This window comes from Triplophysa dalaica, chromosome 21, assembly GCF_015846415.1.
Source record: "Triplophysa dalaica isolate WHDGS20190420 chromosome 21, ASM1584641v1, whole genome shotgun sequence".
In the NCBI taxonomy this organism is placed as follows: Eukaryota; Metazoa; Chordata; class Actinopteri; order Cypriniformes; family Nemacheilidae; genus Triplophysa; species Triplophysa dalaica.
This window is the reverse complement of record NC_079562.1, coordinates 132,501-145,000: the sequence shown is the minus strand read 5'-3', so window position 1 is coordinate 145,000 and position 12,500 is coordinate 132,501. Positions and strand designations below refer to the sequence as shown.

The following is a 12,500-nucleotide window of genomic DNA, read 5'->3' as shown; positions in this document are numbered from 1 at the left end:
AATTCAGTCAAATGGAGCTGATGTTAAAACAACATGAATGAAATGAGCCCATAAGAACGAGAGAGAGAGAGAGAGAGAGATCCTCCCTGACTAGTGTTTAAATGTGTCAAAAGCATCTTATAAAGAGAGATGAGCTTCTGATGTAACCACATGTATAAAGAAAGAAAGAAACACAAATCATGTAAAATGAATGGTTTTATGAAAAATTATTATTGCACATCTGATGAAATAAGTCATGATGTAGATGTGTTGTCACAGGCTGATGTACATCAGGTTATGTGCTTGTGTAGTATCACAGAGGTGATAGAGACCCCTCGCTTCAGATTCTATGAAGAAAATGACAATTTCATGAATCATCATGTTATTCACAAGATGAGTTTATCTTTGTTTGGAGGGCCCTATGAACCATGTTTTACTGTAATGTTATGTGTCGTTGACCGTCTGATAAACATTCTGAACACCAATGATGAGTCTCTCTTCCTCTATGAACCCATCCATCAATGTCTGGAAGTCTATGATCTGTCCACAAATGTTCATCTGAAAGTGTTTATCAGTTTAAATATGTTGAAATCCACGCAGGCGTCACATTCACTAGTCTGAAGGTTCTCTGTTAGATCTTCATTTATTGTCAATGAGATGATTTTCTGATGTTCACTCAGCGGCCCCGCAGGCGGTGAAGTTACGCATTCTTATGCTGTTGATTAATCTGATATTAATTGATATTACTCAACTGAATGATGTCTCTCTCAGCTCCATCATTTACAAAATCACACTCTTGTGTTGTGTTGTGAATCTACATGTGTTCATCAGATCGATGTGTGTTGAATTGGCTCGGGAACTATAATGTGTGTATGTGAACTATTTCTTTCTTTCTGATGGTTGTGAATGATGTTGCGTGACAGAATGAAATCTTCTAATTTCTCATGTACTCATCTGTGAAGGCCGGTGTCAGTAACTCTCAGAAGCTGTTTGTGTGTGATTTGTTTGGTATTTTGACGTCTTCACTGTACTCATGTTTGTTTAAAGTAGACATTAAAACATGAAGTTTCTTTAAACACAAATCAAGTTGTGTGTGTGTGTGGAGTGACTGGAGCGCTCTGAAATGAAAAAGGAATGAAGAGTCTTTATTGCCTTCTGAATAATAATTGTCTTTATTAATACAGTTTGAAAATGTTTGATTGTATTTGATTGAGTTAAATCTCATCTTCTGTTTTAAATGAAACTATTGAACTTGGTGAAAATGTTGTCCTTCTCCATACAGTCAATGATTCTTTTGTTTGGTTTTCTAGAGGCAAACAAATTTCATTCTGATGGTTTTGGCATTGATGGATCAGACAGAATTAACATTTTCATCCTTTTAGCTTGCGGCTGTTGTTGTTTCCTGCTGGTGTTCTGTTTTGAATCGCTGCGGTGCTTCATATGATGATGGAGGAGAAAAACTGCACAGGCTCAGAGTCACTGTCATTCATACAGCTTAAGGTTTAGATAAACATTACATGTGTAAGATAAACCTTATTCTTGCACAATCCAACAGTTTTTGAAATGATGTTCTGATGTGTTATCAGATCAGCTGAAGACCGAAGCACACATACATTTAACAACACCAAAATCATCAACAACAACAAAGTTTAAGGTCTAACATTCACAACACACACACACACACGGGCACTAGAGTACACACACATACACACACACACAGGCACTCCAGTACACAGACGCACATGCACACACATAAACAGACACACACAAACAAACACACACACTACAGTACACACAGGCGCACACACAGACAGGCTTCGGTACACACACACGCACACACACAGACACACACACACACACACACACACACACACACAGAGGCACTACAGTACACACACAAACACACAGATGCACACACAGGCTTCAGTACACACACCGGCGCTACAGTACATGCACGCAAGCACACACACACACACAGACACACAAACACAGATGCTACAGTACACACACACGCTACAGTACACACACAGACGCACACACAGCATTATTTCCTCTTTTATCAAGTGAAAGGCCGACCTGTCAGTCATCACAGAGGGAAATGTGCTGTGACATTTCAGTTTCTTTGATATTTTATTGAAGGTTCTTTAAGTGACTGACACTCTCTCTTGAGGCCATTGGATAGAGGAATCCTTCTCTTGTATAACTACACCATTCACAATTCTTGACTGTAGCGGTGGGGGGGTTCTGGACCCCCGGGCGCTCACCGTGACCATTACTGTGTAAAAACAGTAGGAAGGAATGTCAGATTCATAGCCCACTGACTGATGCTGTGAGTTTATATTCACGTGATGGAACGGGGAAAAAACATGCGGTGGAGAGAACTGCACTCTTCCTTCCCTCTTATACATAAAAGATTAGACTACTTTCTATTTTATCTCTCTTACTTTATTTTTATTCCTAATCTATATCATTCTCTACATGTTGTTCACTGTATGGCTGTGTATGTGAGCCATAGAATCAAGTGTAGAATTATAAATCACATCCACGCAAACAATACTGAAGACAAGAGTTGATTTGAATAGTTATTATGTAAGTGCTTCTTTTAGACTGTAATCACTAAAATAAAAAAGGCTGAAATAAATCAATGGAGACGTCTTCATTTCATTTATAGTTTGACTAATATAATATCCACCAGTCCTTTAGTCAATAGATGATTTACATTTTTTTCATTAGCTTTACAGCCAATGAGTTGTACATCAATGTGACTGCTATTGTATCTGCCCGCCGTGTTCTTCTGACATCATTTCTGACGATAAGAATCCACAGGGATCCACTGAACAGTCCAGCAGTTTATCTACAGAAACCAAACATAATCACTTCAGTGTGAACAAGACATCATGCTTTTTATTTGACTTTAGAGGAAAACAGCGATATTGAAATGTTTTCAGTTGAGTTCTCAGTGTTATGTAGATAATGAAGGAAAGTGAACGAGGGCGTGCGAGAGAGAGAGAGAACTGAATAATTCAGGTGTTGAGTTTCAGTGGTGCTGTCTGTTTGGAGAGATTTGGGTTGGATCCTGATATCTTGTATGAAACAGACGTTGGGCCGGTGGTTCTGACTCGTCTCAGCTCATATGCATGCGGTCTGTCTGAGGAATGAAGGTAAAATTACTGAAGCTCAATTATCCGCTGTTTTCTGACACTGATGAGGGAGTTTAGACACATTTACATTATTCAGCATCTTTAGTGTTTTATTGTGTGTGTGTGAAACTTAGAATCACATTGTGCTCGCAACCCCAGGGTCATTGGGTTTGATTCCCCCTGGACTAAATATACACGGCAGTGCACGGCTGGAGTGAAGGTGATGAGGAGAGAATTGAAATAAAATCATTTTCACTCACTGTATGTTTCTGGTTATATATTGTGTGTGCTTGTGTTATATCTGGACACACTTCAGTGTTACACCTCTGTGTGAACTTACGTTCACTGAGACCTTCTTTTAGTGTTTCTTTGCCGTTTTATTCTCAGGAGGTTCCGGAGCCGCGTCTGAACGGGCAGTTAAAGAGCTTCAGTCTGCAGGTCATTTATCAGAATGAAGGGGCAGTCGAGCGCTCTGAGACCACCGGTCATTAGCACTGACCACCCTAACAGAGTCAACAAGAGTTCAGCCGCATGCATCGCTCAACCTCAATAAAGCCGTCTCTCTCATGGACACAGAGCTTTGTTTGACCGATTTCATGCGTTCAGGGTTTTGTGAAGTCAGATTCAGAATCCGCTTGTGTTTCCACAGACTCGCACATGATGAAGAAACTCTTCTGGGATACTTTTTATGACATGACTCTTTGTGTTTGGGTTTATAGCTTGTGAATCAGACAGAATTTCTCCTCTGGCTTCTTTTACGTAACAGCACATTAGTGTAAGAGAATATTCGTTCAGTTTTGCTTTTGTGATGTGATTTACGATTAAAGACAGGAGACTCTTAGCTGCAGAGAAATCTCTCTCTCTCTCTCTCTCTCTCTCCCTCTCTCTCTCTCTCTCTCTCTCTCTCTCTTCTCTCCTCTCTCTCTCTCTCTCTCTCTCTCTTCCTCTCTCTCTCTGTCTCTCTTCTCTCCTCTCTCTCTCTCTCTCTCTCGTCTCTCTCTCTCTCTCTCTCTCTCTCTCTCTCTCTTCTCTCTCTCTCTCTGTCTCTCTTCTCTCCTCTCTCTCTCTCTCTCTCTCGTCTCTCTCTCTCTCTCTCTCTCTCTCTCTCTATCTCTCTCTCTCTCTCTCTCTCTCTCTCTCTCTCTCTCTCTCTCTCTCTCTCTCTCTCTGTCTCTGTCTCTCTCTCTCTCTCTCTCTCTCTCTCTCTCTCTCTCTCTCTCTCTCTCTCTCTCTCTCTGTCTCTCTTTCTCTCCCTCTCTCTCTCTCTCTCTCTCTCTGTCTCTCTCTCTCTTTCTCTGTCTCTCTCTCTCTCTCTCTCTCTCTCTCTCTCTCTCTCTGTCTGTCTGTCTCTCTCTCTCTCTCTCTCTCTCTCTCGTCTCTCTCTCTCTCGTCTCTCTCTGTCTCTCTCTCTCTCTCTCTCTCTCTCTCTCTCTGTCTCTGTCTCTCTCTTTCTCTCTCTCTCTCTCTCAAGATTCAAGATTCAAGATTCAAAGGAGCTTTATTGGCATGATAAAAGAAAATTTACATTGCCAAAGCACAAGATTAAATATAAACATGCAGAAATACAGATTAAGATCAAAAATAAGATAGAATAAAATTAAAAGTCTATAAGTAAAAATCTATATATATATACATCTCAATATAAACAGAAAAACAGTTTTAATTAAAGTTCTCAATGAGGGTGATAGTGTCAGTTTGTGTGTGTTGTCCTGTCAGTGTTGTGTTGTGTTGTGCTGCTTGTTCTTTGGTCGTGGCAGGACTTGACATATCTTGCAGCAGGTTTGAGCTTCTTGACTTTTCTCCCAGTATGTATGAGATCTTGTCCTTTTGTTGAAACTGCTCAAAGTCTTTGTGTAAGTTTGTAAACTGGGGGAAGAATGTTTCTCTGATGTGTGTGTAGTTGGGACAGGAGAGGAGAAAGTGCAGCTCTGTTTCCACTTGATTGTGTGTGCAGTGTGGACACAGTCGCTCTTCTCTCGGTGTCCATGTGTGTCTGTGTCTGCCCGTCTCTACAGTGAGCTGGTGATCACTGAGTCTGTACATGCTCAACACTTTTCTTAGTTTAGGGTCTGATACGCTTGTGAGCTATTCTGACACTTTATATTCTCTCTTTAGTGACAGGTAGCATTCCAGTTTACTTTGCTGAGCTGTTGCTTCTGTCCAGTGTTGGAGATATTTCTCTTTTTGTCTTTTCATCATTTGGTTTAGTCTGGCTGGGGTTTGGGGTTGACTTGGGCATGTTTGGGGTTGTAGAGTTAGTTGTGAGATCAGTTGGATGAAGGGGTTTCTCTCTGGGCTCAGCTCTTGATGACTTAAGGCTTTGTGATGGAGTGTGTCTGTGTCGCTGTTCTTAAGGTGTGTGTAGAATTTTAAAGCTCTTTTTTGTATTTTAATGATTAGAGGATACAGTCCTAATTCTGCTCTGCAGGCATTGTTTGGAGTTTTTCTCTGTACCCGTAGAATGTTTTTACACATTTCTGTTTGCAGAATCTCTATTGGGTGTTTGTCCCATCTGCTGAACTCTTGGTTGGCGAGAGGACCCCAAACCTCACTTCCATACAGCGCGATTGGTTCTATAATTGATTGTATTATTTTCAACCAGATTACGGTTGGGATGTCAATTTTGATATTCTTTTTTATGGCGTAAAAGGCTCTTCGTGCCTTGTCTCTCAGGTCGTTCACAGCCTTGTTTAAGTTTCCGGTGTTACTAATGTTTATACCAAGATATGTGTAGTTCTTGGTGTGTTCTAGGGGCATGTGTGTGTAGTTCTTGGTGTGTTCTCTCTCTCTCTCTCTCTCTCTCTCTCTCTCTCTCTCTCTCTCTGTCTGTCTGTCTCTCTCTCTCTCTCTCTCTCTCTCTCTCGTCTCTCTCTCTCTCGTCTCTCTCTGTCTCTCTCTCTCTCTCTCTCTCTCTCTATCTCTCTCTCGGTCACCTCTGCAGCGTGCTGGAGATGCGCTAGTCTATAATGTGAAACAGAATAATTCAGGGTGCAGTAAGTTTTGCGTGGGTGAGCAGAAGCTTGAGATCGAGGCTTTCGCTACAGTTTCTCTCAAATAGAAATGTTAATGAGTGGCAAGGGCAGCTGGCACATCGATTTCTCACCCTGTTCCACAAGCAATGAGAGAGAGAGAGAGAGTGGCCAGCGTTGGCTGAATATAATGGGAATCTGAGGTAAAGAGAGAAAATACAGAGCAGCAATAATGTGTTGTGGCGCTCCAGACAGACAGACAGACACACAGGTTCTTCTTCTTTCACTCCTCCTGCACTAACAATGTTGTGTTTAGTTTAACAGTGGGACATTTTTAGAAACTCATGTTTGGCTGGAGAGAAGGCAAATCCCTGTAGCAGCTTCAGCATGTTATTACTAGAGATGTGAAGCGCATGAAGGACTTGTGCAGGTGAGACGCAACACTTACGTGTGAGAGCCGTTTCCTTGGAAACAACAGAATGAAGTTGTGTCGCATGTGTTGAAGATGAAAATGTCATATTGTAAGAATGTGTAATCCATGTTAATGTGTTTCATGGCATAACACGAACATCTGTGTCTCTATGAGAAGGGAATTGTGAACATTCTGCATCTCCATCGGAAGACAAGCGTCGAATGATGTTTTCAGAGCTCTCTCTCTCTCATGTGTATTGTCTCATGAGGAGCATCTGTGTGCCTGAAGAAAAATGTATTTTTGTTGTTTGGTTTTTAAACGATGAGACCAGAGATTCTGCTGTCATCTGAGGGAATGTCTGGTTTGTAATATTCTGTATTGGATGGGTGTTTTATGAACAGATGATTTTGACACTGCATAAAAAAACCTCAAACCTCTGTGATGCTGTACAAACTGTTTCTAAAAAAACTACAATGCTTTTAATTGCTTTTTTCTTCATTCGCTTTGAGTTTTGTTTGCTCTCAAGCTTCATGATGATTAAACTCCCGGTTGCTTTGTGTTTTGTTTCAGATGGTGAAAATGAAATCTCGGGTTCCTCTTCAGATTCTGCTGTACGTCACAGTCATCAGAAGTGTAAAAGTGCTTTCAAAACGAGGCTCAGGTAAGAGACTGCCGGGATTCTATAACACGAGCGCTGCTGCTCTCTTTATTAGGAACCTTTGAAGGTTCTTTTCACTTTACACTGTTAAATGTGCTGTCTTCTCATGCTTAACATGGTCAACTTGTCAAAAAATGAGTTGGATGTATGACGTAGTATTTGTGTGCTCGATGCACTCCACCAGGGACAAATTTATAATATGAAGTTCCGCTACGTAACAAGTTTCTCTCATTCTCTGGGAAAAGCTTCTTCAGCTGTGTTTGTTTGTTCAAAGCATTTTGGTGCTGAGTGTTAGGATGATAACAGTCTGAATATAAACGGTGGATATAACGGTGGATTTGCAGATGGTTAGAAGGTGATAGATGGAGCGGTCTCAGCTAGGTCTGGGATGATATATCGCGTGACATCTTTTGCTCTGTGACCTCAATGAATTATGGTTAAGTGCCGCAACATCTGAAAGCCAGATCGCACGAGATGTTGCTGACTATATCTAATAATTCTATGTTTGGCTATTATTATTATATATATTTTTTGGGGTACAGCTGCTTTGACACAACACAATTAAAGCGCTAAAAAAAAAATCTGTCTTGACTATATAATTAGATATTACCTATAATATCGTAATAAAACATAGTGTTACACCACATTAATCGACGTTATTTGTTTGCACTTGCTAAGTGTGTCCCATCTGGTTAAAAATACTTAATTTAATTTAATTTAATTTAGTCATTTGGCAGACGCTTTTATCCAAAGCAACTTACAGTGGACTTATTACAGGGACAATCCCCCTGGAGCAACATGGAGTAAAGTGTCTTGCTCAAGGACACACTGGTGGTGGCTGCTGGGATCGAACCAGCAACCTTTGATTTACCAGTTCAGTGGTTTAACCCACTAGACCACCATCTCACACTTAGAAATATGCATGAATTAAGACCACATTTTTAACCCAAGCTTTTGTTATTTAAGAGGGAATCATATTCAGGCGAACATCACGTAAGTGTCAGAACTGAAAAGGTCCTTGTAACTGAGATGCCATCTGTTATTAACACTAGGCCCAGCGATTGCCAGGTTCTGGAATGCATCTATCTATGACCACATTGATAGGTTGAACACCGCCTCCACACAGCAAAATATCAACCACTACTTCTCTAGCCCCGCCCACTGGTTCATACTTGACAGAACTGAAGTAACATAGGTAGTGCGGAACAAGATAGAGCGAGCAAGCAACAAACAAACATGCCTTTGAAGATATTTAAATATTTTGACACCCCTGTCATGGACGTGGGTGGTGAGGGACAGAGGACCCAAACGCACGACAGTGGGTAAGGGGTTACCCGCTGTCTTGCGATGGGTCCTCTGTCCCTCACCACCCACGTCCATGACAGAATGAACAAGCCAAGACTGGACCCAGCAGACAGAGGGATCATTGCGGGAGGGGTCAACGCCGCCGGAATCCCTTCCAGGGTCGAAGCCGACGGGCTCCCTTCCAGGGTCGAGACTGCCGTGTTCCCGTCCGAGGTCGAGGCCGCCGGGCTCCATTCCAGGGTTGAGCCGGCAATCATGTCCATGTGCCAGCCGGCAATCATGTCCGTGTGTCAGCCGGCCATTCCTGTCTGTGTGCCAGCCAGCTATTCCTGTCCGTGTGCCAGCCGGCAATCCTGTCCGTGTGCCTGCCGGCAATCCAGTCCGTGTGCCAGCCGGCAATCCTGTCCGTGTGCCTGCAGGCAATCCTGTCCGTGTGCCAGCCGGCCATTCCTGTCCGTGTGCCGGCCGGCCATTCCAGTCCATTTATTATTTTTATCATGTTGCCCTGTTTTGTTTTGCCTCGTCAAAGCCTGTGTTGTTTGTGCCTTGATGAGCATCAGGTTGCTGCTCCTTAAGGCGGGGGTTCTGTCATTGTCAGACAGGATCCCTTGTTTTATGTTGTAGAGAGACTATTTTGGCACCTATTAGTTGCCATACTCTCTCTCCGGTCTTGTCATTTTTCCTGCCCTCCTGTTTCCTAGTTAGTGTTAATTAGTTTATCCCCTGCACCTGTCCCCTCTTGATTTGGTTCCCTTTATATTGACCTTGTGTTTCTTGTCTTGTGCTGGTTCATTGTGGTGAGTAGCTGTGTCTTGTGTAGTTTATTGTAGTTTAAATGTCAAGTGTTGTTCCTAGTCTAGTCTAGTCTAGTCTAGTCTAGTCTAGTCTAGTCTAGTCTAGTCTAGTCTAGTCTAGTCTAGTCTAGTCTATGTTCCTGCTTTTATGTTTTGTTCTGTTACCCCCTCGTGGGTGTTTGTTTTGTATTTATTAGAATCTGCCCGCTGTCTTGCGTTTGGGTCCTCTGTCCCACGTCCATGACAAGCCTACCCAATCAAAGCAGTGGGCGTTTACTTAAGTTTCCGCCTATTAAACGGAGCGTTTGTTGAACTGGTCTCAAAACCTGTGTAGAAAATAGCCTATTACTTATTGATTTTGATGTTTTTGAATGTAAAAACCACGTGTTAAGTGCAAAGACCGCAAGTGTGTGTATTTGGACGCAGCCACAGTTCCAGGAAATGCCTGTGGAGATATTCATGGTTCTTTAAATCTTTTCAGGTATTTTCATGATAAAAACGTACATTATATATATATATATATAATGATGATGTGTGTCGAGTGTTGCTTTTCTCAAATGCACATTTTAAATGACTCAATCTCGCTGTGATTTTAGATCGAGCAGTTTAGAAGAGCTGTGGGTAAAACACCGAACCGGTTTCAGAATCAATTTAGACTTGTACAATAATTGGTGTGGATTGTGATATGTATCACCAATGCTTAGTCCCAGCGTTACAAGATGCATGCTGTTAGTACGTACATAATGTAAACAACACAAACTCATACTGAATCAACAGAGATAATTAGGGATGCTCCGATCCGATATTTGTATCGGAAATCGGCGTCGATACTGAATAAAATTCTAGATCGGGTATCGGTGACAAATTGCACCGATACCCGATCTAGCTGACATAAAATTTCTGCTAGGCGATGTAAAAGTTCCTGGAGACACCGGCGCTTAAACACTCTCGTGGCTGTGCTTTGCGAAGCGTGTGACATCATACGCTAGCAACGTGCTCTGTACGTAGTGCGCGTGAACAAGCGAACATAGCTTACATTGAGCAGCGAACAGCATGGAGCGACAAAAAATATCTGCTATTTAGATTTACTTTAGAACAGCTACGCCAACAAGTTACACCGCTGTTTGCAATACACGCGAAGTAAATGTTCCGAGGGGTTGTGATAAAGCTGTTCATTATAATACTACTAATTTAAGCACGCCGAGTTCAATAAGCTGAAGAAACTAAAACGAGATGGTACGAAGCAGCTAACTTTGGAGGAGACAGTGGAAAGAATTCAGAAATTTCCATCTAGTAGTGTGAAAGCAGCGAAAATCACTGAAAGCATACTGAATTTCATTGTTATGGATTTGCAACCGCTGTCCGTCGTTGCGAACAATGGCTTCAGACTCCTTATATACCACCTGGAGCCTCAGTACGACATGATGAAGCGTAAATATTTTACTGAGACCTGAACTGTACCAAAAAGTCTGCAAACACGTATACGGAAAAAAATAAAGATGTCAATGCGCTGAGTTTTGGGGATAATTTGATTTTGAATTTCTATTTGCACCGACTAAACTATTATATCTTTTTCCGTTTATTTTTACATGTGCAGTTTTACCAAGCTAGTGTTTTATTTATCTTTCGGTGTTGGATGTTAAATTTGATTTCCACTAAACTTTAGCTTAGTTTAGTGGACTTTGCTTTAATGACTAAAGCATTAAAAAGAGCTGATTCCTGTTTGAATATCTAAAGCAGTGAAGCTATTGCTTTTTTCCTCAATTTCAGCTGCTTTATTGTTTATTGTGCATTGATTTTTAAATTAAATTTGCACATAACAGTTATTCAGAGATTTTGTTTCCATTAATTTATACCTGTTTATCAAGCTAGTGAAGCTGTTGTTTTATTCAGCTGCTTAATTTGCACTTTAATTTTGAATTTCAAGTTTAAGATAGTGAACATTTTGTTTTATTTTGCTGGTTTAATAAATAATTCACTAAATTTGTGAATCATTTTTTTGTTATTTTGTTTTACGGGTCAGGAAATGAATGTTAAGTCGAGCCTGATGTCTTGGACAGCAATGCACACAGTTTATTAAGTAATTGTGCACTTTAAAAATGTTACCTTAGTATCGGATCGGTACTCGGTATCGGCCAATACTGAATCTCAGGTATCGAAATCGGTATCGGAAGCAAAAAAGGTGCATCGGAGCATCCCTAGAGATAATGCCATAATGTATTATGTGCTCGTGCTTTAGTTCTGCCCCCCCGCACTTCTCCAAAAGGCAGACTGTTTCCAGAAATAATGGTACACTGTATCTATATTTAGTTCATTGGTTCCCTGATTGGTCTTACCCAGGTGTGTCTTTTTTTCCCTGTTTGATGCTGTCTATATTATTCACCCCCATCTCCTATTAAGAGCGCTTTATTGGGTGTCCGCCATTTTGTATTCCACACATTTGTTCACAGCTTTTTACCCACAATGCATTTGATTTTGAGTGTTCATCCGATGTACACTCGCTGACTCATATTTCCCATGATTCAACGCCAATCAACCATCTGATAAGAATCTGCTGGAGGAGAGTGACCGTTAATGCCATGCATGTGCGTTTATACACGGGTGTTTGTTGTTGTTGACAGCTATTTTTTCTCTTTAAGAAAAAACAGATGAAATGAATGCTAAATGTAGCAGTATTTTATTTTAAATATATCAAGTCATTTTATTACAGTAAACCTAATACATGTAATAGTTAATCAATGTGGCAAACATTTGTTTTGTATTCTTTACTAAAAACTAATACAATAAACGTGACAAATAATGTAAAAATTAACTTTAGCATTTTACAAAATAATCCATGAAGGTGTGATATAAGCGTTATGATGAATGTATATGCTGGTTATAGTACGTCAGAAACTCATTATCATTAAATTCTTCCCCATGTGGTGGACTATTTAGCATTCACTATATAGGGAATAGTGCACGAGTGAACCAGTGAATTCAGACGCAGCTCTTGTTTTTCTATTGTCATGTGTCAGTTATTGTTTCAGTGTCCTGTTTATTAGATGTTTCATGGATTACTTTTGTTTCTTGTTTCTTTATTATAAAGTTACTTATATAATCTTATTCATTACTCCCATGTCACATCTACTCTAAAGATGTTAAAGATTAATAAGAGATTGGCAGAAGTTGCGTCCTTTAACATCCACAGAAAAGGTTCTTTGTAGTGGAAAATGTATTTAAATGATTCTTTTAGGATCACTG

General features: G+C 40.7%; 1 protein-coding gene across 5 annotated transcripts in view; it reads left to right on the top strand.

Annotated features, from left to right (window-relative positions):
* The window catches only part of il1rapl1b (interleukin 1 receptor accessory protein-like 1b), a 124,359-nt gene that overhangs the window by 671 nt on the left and 111,188 nt on the right, over positions 1-12,500 (top strand). For all 5 annotated transcript variants that reach the window (XM_056735207.1, XM_056735206.1, XM_056735211.1 and 2 more), the window contains one exon: positions 7,071-7,161. In XM_056735207.1, the coding sequence (XP_056591185.1) occupies positions 7,071-7,161 (91 nt within the window). The remainder of the gene's footprint in view (positions 1-7,070; positions 7,162-12,500) is intronic.